This window comes from Pongo pygmaeus, chromosome 11 (assembly GCF_028885625.2).
Source record: "Pongo pygmaeus isolate AG05252 chromosome 11, NHGRI_mPonPyg2-v2.0_pri, whole genome shotgun sequence".
Lineage (NCBI taxonomy): Eukaryota > Metazoa > Chordata > Mammalia > Primates > Hominidae > Pongo > Pongo pygmaeus.
Window position 1 is genome coordinate 138311467 of NC_072384.2, and position 18241 is coordinate 138329707.

Here is an 18241-nt window from a genome sequence, read left to right on the forward strand (position 1 = left end):
CAAAACCCAGCAGCAGGGCCACCTTCCAGCAGCAGAAAGCATGAGTTTTGGTTTTGGGGCTCTTTCATTTCTTTCCTTCCTTTCTTTTTAAATTTTTGCTCTTTATTATGAAACAGCAACCAGACCCAGCTGTGCATGGCCTGCCGCACAGCAGGGGCCCTTATCTTGAATGACTCCACATGCTGGGCAAGGAGGGGGCAGGGGGAGGGGCTTGTAGGAACCCAGATCTGGGGTGGGACTGAGCCAACAGTTTAAAGAGCCCTGTGCCCCCACTACCCAGCCTCAACAATTGTTAGCTTACAGCCATTTACACCCCACCCAGGTTATTTGAAGACAAGTCAGAGGGAGATAATTTCACTGTACTCCTAAATGTTTTAGTATCTCACCAAAGATTGTATGGGCAGAGAAAGGAGGCTTCAGGTTGTAGGACCCCAGGAGCGGGCGAGTGCTTGCTCTTTCCCTGTTGGCTCCTGTAGGGTAGGGACAGACCAGCCCCCATGGACCCTAGCGAGGGCCATGCCAAGAAGCCGCTGTTCTAATCTAATCAGTGGAGAATCCAGCAAGCTTGGATGGCGGTGAAAGAATGACTCAACCGGCAGGCCGTTTGGGGTATGAGCAGTCTCGTCTCCTGAGTTCTCTGAAGCCCTTTGCAGTTTTTGCTTTGTATCCTAAACTCCACGGGCCCGGACCCTGGCACTGGGCTTGATCCTCTGCAGCCCAGCCCGTTCCTGTCCCCATGCTGGAAGCAGCCTCTCAACTCACTTCCTTGGTTTCCTGTTGCTCTCCCCACCCCATACCTGCTCTCCACATTTCTATCAGAGCCCTGTTTCTAAAACAAAAGTCAGATTCCGCTGTGTTCTTAAGACCCTTCAGTGGTTCTGAATTCTTTCAAGACGAGGTTCCAGATATGGAGGCTGAGGGCGAGGGTCTGCACCCCAGGCGTTTGCACTCCTTGTCACCAGCCCCTGGTCGCAGCCACCCCGGCTCTGCTCGTCCTGTTTCAGGGTCCGGCTTAAGGCTCCTGTCCTGTGGACGCCTTCCCCAGCCCCCCGGGGTTGGGTCAAGTTCTCCAGAGCAGCCCCCGCCCCTGCCACATGTTTCTTCCCGCATGTGGTCCTCATCACATGTACATTGTCACCAGGCGCTTTGCCTGTTTCCCGGGAGACTGGGCACCCAAACCGCATTTTGGAAATCCCTCCCACTGTCTCAAGCAGTGCTGAGACACCACAGTGCGTTCACAGCACGGTGCGTTCCTGTGGCCTCCACGGGCCGTGGTCAGCCCACAGGCTACTCACAGAAAGTGACAGGCCGTATTCGGAAACTCTGCAAGCAGTCTGACATGGCTGTGGCCCGTCCTGAGATTTTATATTTTACAACAGTGTCAGTCGATAAAGGATTCGTCCTGCACCACCGGAGCACTGGCCTGAGGTGCCCTGATCCCCGAGAACCCCTGCCTGCATAGTCAGCACTCTCCCCGACGTCTGCCATCTGCTGTGCCCTGTCAGGCTGCTGTGCCATTCTTCGCAGTGTCTCTATTTGGGGAAGAATTTTGTTGAAACTTTGCAGATTTTCTTTTTTTCTTTCTTTCCTTTTTTTTTTTTTTTTTTTTTTTCCAAGACAGAGTCTCGCTCTGTTGCCCAGGCTGGAGTGCAGTGGCGCAATCTTGGCTCACCACAACCTTCACCTCCCAGGTTCACTCAATTCTTCTGCCTCAGCTTCCCGAGTAGCGCCCGCCACCACGCCTGGCTAATTTTTTGTATTTTTAGTAGAGACAGGGTTTCACCATGTTGGCCAGGCTGGTCTCAATCTCCCGACCTCAGGTGATCCGCCCGCCTCGGTCCCCCAAAGTGCTGGGATCACAGGTGTGAGCCACCGCGCCTGGCCAACTCTGCGGATTTTCTTTCAGGCATCTTAAGCGAGTGGCAAGAGTTATTCTGTGGCTAAGTGTGTGGTTTTGTGTTCGTGAAGATGGTCATGCATAGGTTTTGTGCCAGTTTAAATGCTGGCTCATGTATTTGTTGGTGTTGAGTTAGGCAGATTCCAGGAATTGCCTGTAAACGAAGTTGCCACTTCTGGTATTGCCAGCACTTTGTTTTCCACAGATGAGTCATGTGAGGATCGTAAGGGGTATAGATGTTCTAGGAGGCGGGGGTTGCAAGGATTTGGAATTGTATTCAGTGACAAATGGACTTCTTTCTGAATTCTAATGTAAGGTGGAGATCACCCTAGTTGACCTGTCTTGGAGGTGGGCTTGCGTGTGTCCTCACAAGGAATTGATGCCCTAACGTGATTCATCCGTGGGGTTCCTTTATCAACACAAGCCCATGTGCCTCCCAGCAAAGGTCATTGTTTTTCAGTCTTTAAATGTCATTATCCCCAAGTAAGGGACAGGGTAGACCTGTTAGGCTGAAGGTGAGCCATGATGGGAACCTTTTCCTGGATGGAGGGCAGGCCCCTGAGAGCAGCGGGGTCTGACAGGGCATTGTTTTGGAGGCCTGCGAGTCTGGAGCAGGTGCAATACTGCATGCTCAGGCAGGTGAGCTCAGCAAGGACCTTTGGCCAGACCCAAGCAGAGCTAAGCTAGAATAGGGTGGGGAACTGAGCAGGCAGGCAGGGAAGTGGGTGGGCATGCAGGTGCCTGGGACCCCACTCAGCTCACAGAGATACTCGCCCTGTGAGAGCAGGAGTCACCTCAGACCTCCTCTCCTTCTGTTATCTGCTAGTGTGTAATAAATATCCACAATTCAGCGGCTTAGGATAACACACAGTTATGATCTCACAGTTTCTGTGATCAGGAGTCTGGGCACACTGGCCAAGCGCAGTGGCTCATGCTGGTAATCCTAGCACTTTGGGAGGCTGAGGCAGGTGAATGGCGTGAACTCAGGAGTTCGAAACCAGCCTGGGCAACACGGCAAAACCCTGTCTCTACAAAAAATACAAAAATTAGCTGGGTGTGGTGGCACCTGCCCTGTAGTGCCAGCTACTCGGGAGGCCGAGGTGGGAGAATTACTTGAACCTGGCAGGCAGAGGTTACAGTGAGCTGTGATCACACCACTGCACTCCAGCCTGGGCGACAGAGGGAGACCCCGTCTCAAAAAAAAAAAAAAAAAAAAAAAAAAAGAGCCTGGACTCAGCCTCACTGGGTCCTGTGCTCAGGTCTCACAAGGCTACAACCAAGGTGTCGGCCAGTCTGGAGTCTTTCTGGAGTTCAGGCCCCTCTTCTGAGCCACGTGTTTGTTGGAAGAATTCAGTTCCTTGTGGTTGTAGGACTGTGGTCACTGTTCCTGCTGGCGTTAGTCAGCCAGGGGCTGCTCTCAGCTCATCGAGGCCCCTCCCACTGGGCAGCTTGCTTTCTCAAAGCCAGCAAGGACACTGACTTCTAGACCCTCTTTTAAAGGGCTCGCCTGATTAAGGCAGGCCCACAGGATAATCTGTCTTTTGAGCAAGGCAGTCAACTGACGAAGGATTTTAATTATTTTTTAATACTCTTTGCCATGTCATACAGCCTAATTACAGTGGTGTCATCCATTATGTCCATGATCCCACACACTCAGTGGGAGAGGGGTATGCAGGGCAGGTACACTAGTGGTGGGAGTCTTGGGGACCAACCCAGAATTCCACGTTCCCACACAGTGGGAGAGGGGTATGCAGGGTGTGTACACCAGAGTCTTGGGGACCAACCCAGAATTCGACCGACTGCACTTGTCTCTCCCTCTGTTCCCTTCTGGTGGCCCTTCTTTCCCCCAACCCTTTCCTCTTTCTTACATCTCACCCCTCTGCTCCTCTTCCTTCATGGCCTCCTTCTCTTTTCCCGGCCCCTCCTCTCTGTTCCTCTGCCCCCTCAACCCTCAAGCTGGTGGGCTGTGGCTGCTGTGAAACCTCATACCTGCTCTGTACTGGCTTAGAAACTGAGCCAATGGCACAGAGCCACCTGCCTTACCAGGAAGGGCTGCACTTGGCATGGCCTTGGTCACTTTGCTGGCCCATTGGTAGGGCTGTAGGATGTCACTCTAATGCCTTTCCTTCTCTGTCTCCTCCCTCTTTGCTTTTATATAGACCCAAGAGGCCTTTCTTTTGTTTGAGACAGGGTCTCACTCTGTCACCCAGGCTGGAGTGCAGTGGCACAATCACAGCTCACTACAGCCTCAACTTCCCAGGCTCCAGTGATCCTCCCACCTCAGCCTCCCAAGTAGCTGGGACCACAGGTGTGTGCTACCACACCTGGCTAATTTTTGTATTGTTAGTAGACACAGGGTTTTACCATGTTACCCAGGCTGGTCTTGAACTCTTGACCTCAAGAGATCCTACCTGCCACCACCTCCCAAAGTGCTGGGATTCCAGGCCTGAGCCACCACGCCTAGCCTGGCCCCAAGAGGCCCTTCACACCATGTAATATGGTCTTGGAAATTGAAAATGGCAACAAGGTATCAAAATCCTGATGCAGTTGTGATTTTTGACACCCCTTGATTTGAAAGACATGGGGTGGGTTGATAAAGGAGCCAAGAGAATAGAACAAATTCCTCATGAGGACACAAGCCAGGCAACCTCAAGACGACAGATCAAGTGTGGCCAGTTTGCAACTTAGATTAAAATTGAGAAAGAAGGTACATCTGTAATATAGTGTAAGTCTAGGATGGGAGAGATGGACGTCCCTGTCAGGACCGCCCCCATGCCAGGAGCTTGCTGGCCACCTTGGAAGTCCCATTTTAATATTATCTAGGAGCCAGTTGTGGTGGTGCAAACCTGTAGTCCCAGCTACTCAGGAGCTGAGGCAGGAGGGTTGCTAGAGCCCAGGAGTTCCTGGCTGCAGTGAGCTGTGATCACACCTGTGAATACACACACACTGCACTGCAGTGTGGGCAACAGAACAAGACCCCATCCCCAAAGGAAAAAGAAAAAAAAAAAAGGAAGAAAAAAAAAAAAGATTATGCAAGACGTCTGAAAACTGTGTTTATAGAACCATTGGTGGAAGGATTACAGACGTATTCTCAAAAAACACTTAAGTAGAAAGAGGGTGGGGTTTGTTTGATACCAGAAAACCTGCATTCAGTAACACTTATGCCATCGAGCTTACTAGGCTGTGGTATCACATGAAACAGTGGATACGCATGCAGTTTGTAAAATGACTTGTAAGTTGTTTGTAGAAACAGTTCAGATGCCAGGCTCGATAGCATCATGTCCATTCCTGCTCAAGCATTTGAAACGTTCTCACACAGCAGAATGTGGCAGAACAGCTACAAGCTGAAAAATACCTATATGGAGGCTGATTTTTTAGTGCAAGGAAGGACTCCAACAGCTAGAACCGTTCTGCTATGGTCTTCATTGTGTTGGGAAAAGGTGGACTCCCAGTATGGCTGTGTTTAAGGGGAAGCTGAGGGTGCATGTGTGCTGAGAAGTGACTGGACAGGAGTTGACTGGGATTACAGTCCCAGCTCCACGCCAACCAGCCCTATGACCTCAGATGGGTCTGGCAGCTTCTCCAGGCCTCCACTTTCCGCTCTGTAAAGCGAGGGGTTGAACTGGAAACCTGGAGTAGCATCCAGCTGTTAACACTCTGTCAGAGCTCCAGAAGGAGGCTGACTGCCCAGCCCTGCCACCTACATACAGGCTGTGTGACCTCAGGCAAGTTACTTACCCTCTCTGTGCCTTCGTTCCCTCATATTTAAACTGGGGATGGTAACACTCTCAGCCTAATGAGGCAAGGAGTACATGGCATCATATCCATAAAGCTCTTAGAATAGTTCCTGCCCAGCATGTGGTAAGGGGCTAATAAATGGTAGCAGTTCTTATAACTATTTCTGTTGCTCCTGACCACCCTTTTACTCTATGAATCTGGAATTTATTGCTGTATATCTGTTAAACTCTGAACAAGATTTTCTTTCCGCATCATCACTGCTGACCCTGTACTGGGAAGGTGCCCGCTGCTCTGTCCTCTAATAAGATGTCCTGTCCGTTTCAGGCGGAGGCCCGGCTCGCTGCAAAACGGGCGGCCCGCGCGGAGGCTCGCGAGATCCGCATGAAGGAGCTGGAGCGGCAGCAGAAGGAGGTAACGCTTGGGGCTCCTTGTTGGGTCTTTTCACAGTGATTTGCGTGCTCGGCCCAGGGTGCAAGTGCAGGCACCTGTTGCTGCAGATGCACCTGGCTGTCTCACGTTGCTCACGGTCGGAGTGCGTTTGCGCCTGTGACTTCTGCCCAAGGTCAGGCCAGGAGTGCACATAGCACGGATACCAGGCGTGCCTGCTCAGACCTGCTGGCTCCTGAGAGGGGCTTAGAAGCCTCTTGCCTGTGAAGATCGTCGTTTGTAGCTGCGAGGAGCCAAAATGTTCAGGGTCTGAGCTTTAAGGTCTAACTGTTGTACTAGAATCTAGATCCTCTGGATTAAAGTGGAAAAGAAGAACGGATTAATGAGAAAAACTGGCCAAATTGTTTTATTTAAAAATATGTCCCCCGTGGTTTGTACAGTGTTGATCACACGCGGGCTCCAGGTTTCAGGATATCTAGAGCCCATGTGTGATAGAGAGACGGGAATGAACACATGGATGAAACAGCCAGGGAAAAAATTCCTCCCTGGGAAAATGGCTAGCAATGTGTTGACACACCTGCTCAAGCCATTTGCAAGTTATTTTCATCATCTTGAGCTGGAGCTAGGAGTCATTTCTGACAGCAGGAGGGTTCTTTAACTCACAGTTATGGTGGGACTTTTTCTGTGACCTCAGAGACATAGAAGCTGAGACCCCACTCAGTCCATGTTCTCCCATGGGCCATGCCCTGTGGGGCCAAGGGACCATCCACACCGAGCCCACCCCCAAGAGCTTTTCTTCTTAAGAAGATTTGAATTTATTTTGTTAGACAGAAGTAACCAGCTGCCTTCCCCAGGGTTGATTTTCATACACAGGTTCTTGTTTGGCTTACATAGCCAAATTTTAAAAGGTGAGCCAGTGTTTAAAACCAGTGAGATTTCCAATAAAAATCTGAATTTCCAGATTCTCTTACGGTGGTTGTAGATTCCGCCACATTCCCAGCAAAGACCAAGCTGGCCACATTCCCTGCAGGGTCGGGGCCCCGCCACAGGTCTAATGTGCTCATTGCTCTCCGCTGCTAGGAGTTTGCCGCTGCGTATAGAAACCTGCATGCAGAGGCTGGGCAGTGTCACCGAGCCCTGGGAACTGTCCTGCACACTCAAGCTCGGGTATCCATAGCGGTGCCAGAAGCCACTAGAAGGAATAGTGCTTTTATTCTGAACTGGTTTTTAAATATGTATATGTATTTTTTTTTTTTTTTGAGATCAAGTCTTACTCTATCACCCAGGCTGGAGTACAGTGACATGATCTCTGCTCACTGCAACCTCCGCCTCCCAGATTCAAGCAATTATCATGCCTCAGCCTCTCAAGTAGCTGGGATTATAGGTGTGCACCACCACGCCTGGCTAATTTTTGTATTTTTAATAGAGACAGGGTTTTACCATGTTGGCCAGACTGGTCTGAAACTCCTGATCTCAAGTGATCCTCCCGCCTTGACTCCCTGGCCTCCCAAAGTGCTAGGATTACAGGCATGAGCCACCACACCTGGCTTAAATATATATATTTTAAACGACAAAATCTCAAGTGCTTTTTCACACTGCCCAGTATCAGTGTCTCTGTAGAATGTGTTCATACCTCAGTGGACACTCTCAAACTCCTTGTGTGCGGGACACTGCTGGCCCCTTCTGTCTGTTTTAGAAACTGAATAGCAGCAGGTGGGCAGGTGGTTGATTTGGCGGGCAGTGGCCACTGTTTCTTAGGACACACCACCGTGTGAGCGGACGGCTGCCTCGTTCTCCAGAGCCAAAAGCCACCCCCCTCTGGCTAATGCGTGGCCTTCCGACACTCATCCAGTTTTAATTCACTTCCCCTGGCTCCCCAGTAGGACCTCAGTCTTTTTTTTTTTTTATTAAGATCGTAAAAGAGTTGTAAAAAGAATTTCCCAAAATATTTTGTTGCTCTGCCAGGTTTTGCACGGTTGCTCTGCCCTGTTCATAGTTCCTGTGTCTCAGCTCTGTTGTCACAGCAGAGCCAAGGGCCCAGAGGACGCAGATGGCCGTGAAGCTGTGAGCGGGCCCTGCTCGGCCTTCATGATGGCATCCGTCATCATTTCATCATCTTTCTCGTGTACAGTAGATGTAAGGAAAATTACTTTCATTAAGAATACAAACCTCGAATTTCTACAAAATCAAGGTGAAAAAAGAATTATATAGCATGTACATACATCTTCCAAATTAAACATTTAGATAAAAACATATTGATTGTATCCTTTTTTTTTTCTTTTTTTGAGACAGAATCTTGCCCTGTCGCCCAGGCTGGAGTGCAGTGGGATGATCTTGGCTCACTGCAACCTCCCTCTCCTGTGTTCATGCTATTCTCCTGCCTCAGCCTCCTGAGTAGCTGGGACTACAGGTACCCACCACCACGCCCGGCTAATTTTTTTGTCATTTTTAGTAGAGATGGGGTTTCACTGTGTTAGCCAGGATGGTCTCCAACTCCTGACCTCGGGTGATTCCCCCATTTCAGCCTCCCAAAGTGTTGGGACTACAGGTGTTAGCCATCACACCCGCCCCATATTAGAACTGATTTAAATATATACATATTGATATAAGATATAACCAATTAGAATTGATTTAAACATATACATATTGATATAAGCAGCTTGTTACAAAGTTGTTGGGCAAAAGTTCTTGATTTAAAAAATAACTAAGATGAATTAAGGCAAGCAGTCATCTATTTGAATGGCCTCCTTTAAAAGCAAAGCATCCCTTTATTCCTTTGATTCAAAGGTAGCCCTTTTCTGTTGCATTTTAATTGTGCAGCTTAAGAACCATCTGTTGCTGGACTCCCGCATCTCTGTTGTAATATTCCAAGCCACACGAAAAGAAAAATAAAAAATAAGCCAGGCATGGTGGCATGCACCTGTAGTCCCACCTACTCAGGACATTGAGGCAGGAGCACTGCTTGAGCCCAGGAGCCTGAAGCAATGATCGGGCCATGATTGTCCCAGTGTGTAGCCACTGCACTCCAGCTGGGGCAACATAATGAGACCCCTATCTCTTTCAAAAAGTCAAAAAATAAAAAGTAGTTGCTACTCCAGATGGGAAACCAAGTCTTGGGCATTTAATTTTAGTGTCATAAAAAAGGGGTGCAGAGCAGCCCTCACTGATGCTTCTGATGAGCACAGGCCTTGCGGAGAACATCTGATGAAACCTGGGAAGTCTGACGTAAAACGCCATGGTTTGCCTTCTTCAGCATAAGTACAGATGTCATTTGCTTAGTAGATGGCATTCACATTTTGAAATTCTTCTCCCTACAGCATGGTTTTATCATAAAGATATTTCAGGGGGTCACAGGGGTCAAAATATCTCGTCCTGTTGCAAATTCAGTGGAACGTCCGCCACTGAGAGTGGTGGTTTTTGTCTGTGCTCTCAGACAGCAGGGACCAGAGGAGGGGGTGGTGTCCCTTGCGGGCAGCACCTTTGGCCAGTGTCACCTTTTGCACGGTCTTCTGTGGATCTGCAGTCTCAGCTTCCTCATCACTGATGCCTGCACTTCTGCCCTCACAACCGTGGCTTGCGGCTATGACACAGGACGGGCGTCGTGGGTGCGGCTGTGGACTCCTGCCTGGGATTGGTCACGGACCAGGACCCAGAGCCACCCAAATTTACCAGGGTGTGGAATGAGAGCCTGGGAAGGTGGGGGACATGTCAGGAGGGGCAGAGAAATGAACGTGGCCAAGATGGTGATGAGGACACCGAGTGAAGCAGCTCTACTGGGGGGGAAGCCACTCTTTGTGGCAGCAGAGGATGGACATGGCAGACAGGAAGCTGCCCTGGGAGACGAGAGCCAGACAAGGAAGGGCCAGCCCAGTCAGCCCAGCGCAGCACGCGTTCCTAATGGCGGCAACGGTGCCTTCGTGAATTTAGGGTCTTTGCAAGGCGACAGCATTCGTGTTTAAAGTTTATGTCTGCTTCTTCAAAAGAGGGATGGAAAGATCTTAAATAAGATAGATGTGTATTTTGTGACTAGTCAGAGAAGCCTGGGGCGGGGGGCCGTGTGGCAGAGCTGGGCTTGGGGCTGTCACCTGCCGTCGGTGATGGGCATCTTCCCAAACTTTACAGGTGAGGAAAACAGGCCTTAGGGAGATACACAGTTTTCCCCAAATCCAAGAAAATAGCCAAGCCAAGATTCAAATTGGATTTGACCAGATACAAAGCCTGTGGTCTTCCTAGCACACCCCTCTGTCTCGAAATCAGTTCTGTAGCCAACAATAAAAACAAGTAAGAGTGGAGGATGGAGGGAATCCGTGGACCATGGGGTTGAAGTTCGCGTTGAGGATGCTGGCACCCACAGCAAAGGGGGAAACAGAATGATCCACATAATGCTAGTCACTTTCCAAGTGGAAGCATGCCTTGAAAAATAAAGTTCTCCTTGGTGAAGAATTTGAGGCACAGGAATATGAAACATAAAATATACAATTTTCTTAGAATTTTCTATAAATACAGAATCAGTAGCTTTCACCTAGCTGTGCTTTTGTGTGACCCAAAGGGTGGGGCAGAGGCCAGGAGGAATGTACTCGTGTGTGTGCGCGCGCATTCGTGTGTGTGCATGTGGATGTTTGTGTGCATGTGCACCTGTGTGCATGTGTGCTCACACACGTGAGCATCTGTGTATGCATCCAGAGGGAAGAGTGAGTCGAGCTAGTGGGGTCTGAGCTTGTACGTCTTCAGGTCGTGCCTGGAGGATTTAGGAAGGTGCGCTGATGACACCTCCCTCACACTCTTCTTTGCATATCACATCTCTGGGCCTGGCTATTATTAGAACCAGCTAACACAATTTGAGGTTATACAGTCTGGTAGCTTGGGGCACTGGCATTTTAAGTTGTTGATTAAGGGGAAATGAATACGTTTTGGAAGACCAGTGTTTAAAGGGTAGGGTTGATACTTTGGTGTAAAAATTGAGAAACCTGATCCCTGTTTTCATCTGGGTCACAAGCCACCCCACCTGCATGCAGGCGTTTCTGAGCAGGCTCAGGGTTTTCTTGAGGGGGCCGCTCTGAGAACACCGAGAAGGGCAGGAAGCTGACTGGGGTTGGTATCCCCCAAGGGAAGCATGGAGCATGTACAGAGAGGGGAGGTGGCGAGGAGACACCAGTGTCGGGGGCAGCCCTGTCCCCACAGCGTTATCAGACTCCAGGCCAGCTCCAGCCCAGCTCCAGCCCACCCTGAGCTCTTTCTTGAATGGTTCTTTTCAGCACACAGACGGCGAGAACCCACTACAGCTTACTCTAGCTGTGTTCCGGGATCTGTTTAAAAGGATATGAGCTCTTTTTTAACGGATTTGTTAGGGGAGAATAATGTACATGTTCTTGGGAAATTCAAGTGAACCTTGAACTTCTTAGGGAGAACCTACACTGATGGAAAAAAATGGTGACCAGGGGTGTCTCTTTTCTTGCTACTGACTTGATAAACATTTTGGTTAGAGATGCTTTGTTTCTTACAGTCATATTGTTGGATATAGTCACATGTGTTCCCCCATATAAGACTAGAAATGCCAACTTCTTGGTCTCGCAGTTTTGGCAGTGCCTTCAATAGTGCCTGATATGATAAATGTCTTAATGAATGAATGAAAATGAGTAGCTATCTCAGTTTTATCTAGTGATTACTACAAAATTAAAAGAAACCTCTGAAGCAAATGAATATGTCAATGTATGATAATAACTTCTTTTAGGAATATTTCTGTTATATTCTAATGGTCACTCCATTTAGCTGGAATTTTCCTGTTATTCTGTGTGTGTCTGTGTGAATCAGAACATCAAAGCCTCTTTCTTCATTATTTGTGAATTTGACCAGTTAACTTTCCAATTAAGTTTCTGCACTTTTTGGTTAAATTTTTATTACTGCAAAAAGAAATTCTGAATTAAAGACGAAGGAAGTACATTTTCTCATTGATGGCAATAGGTTATACAGACTTCTGTATTAGAATAATAGCAGTATTTTTGGTAAGATTCGTGTGGCTATGCCCCTATTTCCCCGATGTATCTACAATGGAATGTGAAGTAAGTGATAAAATTACAAACTCTTGTCAGTGGGACCTCACATGTTTTCTTATTCACATTTTACTGGTATTCATTGTGGCTTGATTCATATGTCTAGTTACTTACAGAACCTTTCATTCTGATGTTACTGCTTCTTTAATCGGATTTTACATTTCTTTTTTCTTTTATCCTTCTCTATAGATCTATCAGGTCCAAAAGGTAGGCTCTTCTTTCTTTATTTTCTAACTTGCATGTACTGTTTTTTCCTTGCCAAGGGCCTGGTCACCTTTCAGAAATAACACCTTGCACTGAAGATACATGGAAGTTCTTACTGTGTTTTACTACTTTGTGTATGAATTTGTTTGAACAAGAATGCCTGCATCCTCATCCTGCCCCACTCAAAGCAACAGTCAGACACATTTCTGTGTACTGAATGCTTTTGTCATCTGCATTTTCCTCAAGAAATGTAAAAATTGTTTCTTTGAGAAGAAAAGTAATTCCAAGGCAAAATAAAATTATATTTCAGAATTTGGATAGCCTTCTGAAATTATGTATTGAAAGAAAAAGATGATTTTATTAGAAAACTTAAAAAATTCCATACAAATTACCACACGTTGAGAGATTATTAGACATTGACTTAAAAATCTGAGTAAAAAGACAGTGATAGTATAAAATGAACCTGCCATTCATCCCTAATGCTCAGAGATCATAAAATAACGTGCCTCTCTGTTTCCTAGTATTTTGTAGAAGCAGCTGAGGTTTAGAAGTAAATACACTGGGCAGGCCGGACACAGAAAATAAAGACAAGCAAGTCAGTGATTCAAGATCTAGCAAAAATGAAGTCAGAAGTGAGCGAGTTCCTTGAGAATTTATAGAATTTGTATACATGGGAGTCTTTCCCATAAATGAATTTAGTTTGATACTTAAAACATCTATGATAGTTTCCTTTTATAAATTTAGTTTCTAGATGAACAACAACTGTATTTTTCTCTTAGAGCGGATGAGAAAATCAGAATAAGATCACTTAATTTCAGAGGTTAGAGCACACAGGCCCTCGGAACGCATGGGCAGTAAATTTAAGAGCCTGTTGTGTTGGATTCCTGTGCCGGCCATGATGACGAATCGCCTTCCCTGCCGGCGCCCTGCACTCTGCATAGCTGCTGTCCCGAAGAGTGCAGAGAAATTTGTTAAGTAGATGCCAGAATCTCTTGTGCTTGACTAGTGTTTCCAGGGCCCAAGTGTAGAAATGGATATTGCAGCTGGAGTTCCTGGTCGTCCTCAGAGAGCCTCGGGAAGAACTGGACAGGTGCAAGGCCAGGCGGGGAGCCCTCCCTGTAACTGACAGCAGGACGCTCTCATCCAAAACCTGGGAGAGGGGCTCTATCTGGTCGTTTCCACTTGCATTCATGCCTTTCTCGTGCTAGGTCACATTATTTTCTTTTCACTGACGTGCCAGGGATACATTGTGAGAACTTTGTCAGAATGTGAATTTGTGTAGAATGTGAAGCTAGAAGGAGCCCCGGAAAACCGCAGTGGAGGAGCAGAGGCACAGTTTTGTAGTAAAGGTGTGCCCAGGGAAGGGAAGGCTTTCCTCATTGCTGAGATGTCTGGGGAGGAGAGGAGGCGGCGATTGCACCTCCGGCCCAGCCAGCTGCTTTGCGGAACAGTTTCTCTGGAATCCAAGCTATTTCTGAAAGTAGCGCGGCTCCTGCTTCCCTCCGCATGGCTTCCGGCTCGTGGTAGTGATTGACATTTGAAATGTTTGCCCTTCCTGGACTTTGCTGTGCTAGTGCTGCTGGCTAACCCGGGAACTACTAGTTAATTGCACTTGCTGTTACTAGGGGCGTTCTCTCCCCAGGAATGACATGGAAATGCAGTTACAGTAGCCACTTATAAGACCACCCATGAACGAGGTGAAAGATTTTCAGTACTGGTCCTTTGTCATGAAAAGAGCAAGTTAGAGTGTGCAGATATAATGGGCAAAAAGAAATCTATGAAACCAGAAAAACTGACAATACAGATTTCTTTTGGAATTTAAATAATTTTATTGTGAATTTATATAGCCCCCATCCTTCTAAAAACATATTTTGCTTCCCTCTTTCTAGTTAAGCCAAAAAATAAGGGAGGAGTGATGGCATCATATTTTACTTGTGAAAAATCTGGAACTTGACAGGTGCTAACATTAATTGAATGCAAAATAGCTTTAAGCTGATGCATTTCCCTGACATTGAAGTTAAAACATGACTTTGGGATATGTTTGTTTTTATTTCCTTTCTGAATTTATATTCCAAGGGAATAACCTACAGAAAAAGATATGGCTCATGTCCTTTTTGTCTTTTTTGTCCTTTTTGTACTCATGTCCTTTTTGTGTTATTGAATTTTTAAAAGTATTGTTAAATTCTCCCTCCTAATTTCTGCTCTTCCAATTTTCTACTTACCGTCACCTCTAAGAGAAAGAGATAAGACCATCTGAAAACTGCGTATTTTTAAATCTGGCCACCCTTCGAAATGAAACAAAACCAAACATAGCAACAGCATGTTTTTGGTTATTGTAAAACAATTTCAAAAATGGTCTTGTATTTCTAGCACCTGATTTTTTTCTCTTGATTATAAGATTTTAATGTATAAAGAGAAAACTCACATCTGTGTTATAATAATACGGAAGTTTGCTTAGTTGTTTCTTGATTTTCTTACTGGAAATTAAATAAAAAGGAGAGAAGCAAAACCCCATTATTTGGGCCCATGACCTGGCTTCCCACCTACCTTTGGGATTCCCCGATTGAGTGGCAGCAGTAGCTGTTCTGAGTCTGCTTTTCTCATTTTAACTTGGACCACTGAACAAGATAAAAACATGGAAGTGTAAGCTAAAGCAAGCTTGTCCAGCCTGCGGGCCGCACGCAGCCCAGAATGGCTGTGAATGCAGCTGAACACAAATCGTAAACTTTTTTAAAACATCATGAAATTTTTTTTGCAATTTTTTTTTTTTTTAGCTCATCAGCTATCATTAGTGTAGTTTATGTGTGGCCCAAGACACTTCTTCCAGTGTGGTCCAAGGAAGCCAAAAGATTGGACACCCCTGAGCTAACGTCACCTCCAGACATACATAACTTGCGGGTCTGCATATTTTTCTTCTGTACAAAGACCTCTTCTGTAGGTGGCAGTCATCTCTCCATGCTACAAAGACATCAAAGTCTATGAATTCTCACAGGCCTAGACTCAGCATAGACATCAGGCAGCTAGAACAAGTGTCAGCACGCAGTTTCTCCCCTTCTCCTCTCGGTTTCCCTGAGGTCCCAACACCGGAATGGCTCTGAGCTTTTGCTTCTCTTAGATGGTGTTTTATTCCTTCATCGCGTTTGCTTTGAAGGCATGAGCAGCCTGTCGGAGGGGGCGTGAAGGCTGCTGGGCCGGCTTTACTGTCCTGCTCTCCGCCAAGGCCCTTCACCTGGGGAAGCTTCGTCCTGGGCTCTCTTGCTTTGCCGGGATGAGGTGGGCTGGGAGGATCTCTCTTCACAGCTCACAGCCTGCATGACTGCACGGGTGGTGGTCCCTGTGGAGAAGCCAGGCGTGGTGCTGACTGCTTTGCCTTGGCGTGTTACCTTCACCACATGGCTGGATGGCGGTTTGGAAATGCATGTCAGAACAGTGCCTTAGACAACTGCCTTTTTAAGAAATTTCACTTCTTGCCTAATTTTCTTTCTGTCTGTCTATAGAAGTATTATGGGCTGGATACAAAGTGGGGTGACATCGAGCAGTGGATGGTAGGCCTTGAATATAATTTTGTTTTTACTCTTCCCTCCCCACTTGAATACAGTGTTGAGACTTAAATGGTTTATAATGTAATTCTTATGCAGTTTAACTATGTAGATAGATTCCTATTGCACCATAATTTAATACTGAGAGATTTTCTTCCGGGGATTTCTGCATCTGGTCTCTGATTGTTTACATCCCCAAATGCAGCCTGCTTAGAAACAGTCCTGGTCTTGCCTGTTCAGTAGCCACTGACTGCTGATGTCTCCTAGCCAGCAGTTTGGGGAGGTCTCCACTACCACAGCCACCCTGATCTCCTCGAGCACAGGGCTCTCCACCAGTACTCGGGCTGGGCATGCGCCCCTGGCTTGAGAACTTTCCAGAGAACGTTCCCATTGGCGTCGCAGCTCACAAGGCTCTGGTTGGAACCTGAGAGGTACATTATGCTCCATTTCCTTCACTCATGATTACGACCAGCTGCCCCATCACCCTCATTTAGACTTTATCTGCATTTGCTGTTGGGTTCTCTCTTCATCTTGTCCACTGTGCCTGCCGAAACCACTGGTCTTTGGTAAGAAAATTCCTTTACCTTCTCAACCTGCTTCCTAGAACAGCCCCTCTGCCTTCCTGTGGATGGTGAGCTAGCCCGCCCCTGAAGATACTCCTGTCCTGGCTTTCTCAGGAAGCAGCGGCGCCCACATAGAGAGGCTGCGGGAGGGGCACAATCTGTGTGCTTTCCACTGGTCCCGAGAGAGCGTGGCCTGGCCCTTCTCGTTAGTTCCTCTACCTGAGTCCTTCTACCTCTTCCTGTCCCTTTTACTTTATTGCCTGGCCCCGTGGACTTCATCACAGGCTTTTAGCATTTGAGAACCTGGCCACGATGGAAATGTCCTATTAAATGTTCCTTATACGTAAAATTATCTGAGGAAAATCCAAAATTATTTCCTAACATCTTACGTACTGGGTATAAAAGAGGTTTGCTCTTCAAATATACAGAGCACACACTTACTCTATTGAAAATATGATTACATTCAGCCTAGGCAAACCATCATTTTAGGCTTACATGACATAAATGTATTTCTGTTAAATCTTGAGACATTTCTGTTCACAGGCATGGTGATATAAAAAAGAGAAAAAAAAGAAGAAATATTTAAACAATCTTTAGACATTCTTTGAAGTTGTATCATTGTTTTATATACCACTGAGAAAGAAAAAATGCTAATTATAACTGAGCAACTTGGATTATAAGATACATCCCCAGCTTCAGAGATGTCCAAGTGTGAAAAACCGTGTGTGTCTTAGAATCCACAATACATAGTAGAAAGAGTGACATCCTTTTCGGATATTCTGTGGAAATGATTTGTCTTCTGTTTCCTAAAGAAAGTAAGGTTCTGAAAGAAAGGGGAAAAGTAGATTGATTTAAATGGACCAGATGATAGAGGTTAGAAAAAAATTAAGACCCAGCTTCTGCCCCAAACACTGTTTTTACAACAAAAATGAAGTATGCCAATTATTTTTGTGCTTAAGAACCTCCCACCCCAGAAAAAATCATTTTTACCCACTGGTTTAATTGAAGCCTTTAAATGAAGGCAAAGAAAATATTTATTTGACATTAGATCAGAACTGCTGTATTATGTCGCAATGGGACTACCTAACCTTTTTTAAAGCACTTTTCCTGTGTCCATCTGTCTCTAACCTTTTCATACTGTTTCCTCCATTGTTAGGAAGACAGTGAGCGCTACTCTCGTAGATCCAGAAGAAACACATCGGTTAGTACCGTGTTCATTCATTACTTGGGCAATTTGATTGAATTCTAATTTATACTTGTAGTGGCTGAAGTATATATAATATATATAAAATCTCTTAATGATGATATCCTCTCTTAAAGAAATTAACTAATACTATTAATGATAGAATACTGATATTATTACCTAAATAAAGACTATGAACTCAGCTTTTAGCATTTTGACCTAAATTTGATAAGGAGAGTGTGTTTGAGAAATTTTTAAGTATTAATATATTCATGACAGCTGTAGTGCTTTTTGTGCCATTGAATACCCATAAATAATTTGCATAGTAATATACACCAATGCTGTGTATTTATATTACCCGTGAGGTAAAGAATACTACTTGGATGAAAATTACTTTTTTTTTTTTTTTTGAGACAGAGTCTCGCTTTGTCACCCAGGCTAGAGTGCAGTGGTGCAATTTTGGCTCACTGCAACCTCCACCTCCCAGGTTCAACAATTCTCATGTCTCAGCCTCCCAGGTAGCTGGGACTACAGGCGCCTGCCACCACACCTGACTAATTTTTGTATTTTTGGTAGAGACGGAGTTTCCCCATGTTGCCCAATCTGGTCTCGAACTCCTGGGCTCAAGTGATCTGCCCACCTCGGCCTCCCAAAGTGCTGGGATTACAGGCATGAGCCAC

The 18241-nt window shown here is 46.3% G+C and overlaps 1 protein-coding gene across 50 annotated transcripts in view; it reads left to right on the forward strand.

Moving 5' to 3' along the window:
• The window catches only part of LRRFIP1 (LRR binding FLII interacting protein 1), a 158274-nt gene that overhangs the window by 79950 nt on the left and 60083 nt on the right, over nucleotides 1–18241 (forward strand). For 24 of the 50 annotated variants that reach the window (XM_063648153.1, XM_063648138.1, XM_063648142.1 and 21 more), the window contains exon 2: nucleotides 5960–6046. In XM_063648153.1, the coding sequence (XP_063504223.1) occupies nucleotides 5960–6046 (87 nt within the window). Of the gene's footprint in view, nucleotides 1–5959; nucleotides 6047–12261; nucleotides 12280–15773; nucleotides 15822–17534; nucleotides 17580–18241 lie in introns of all 50 variants that reach the window. The other 26 variants (XM_063648144.1, XM_063648137.1, XM_063648159.1 and 23 more) reach the window with 3 other exon arrangements.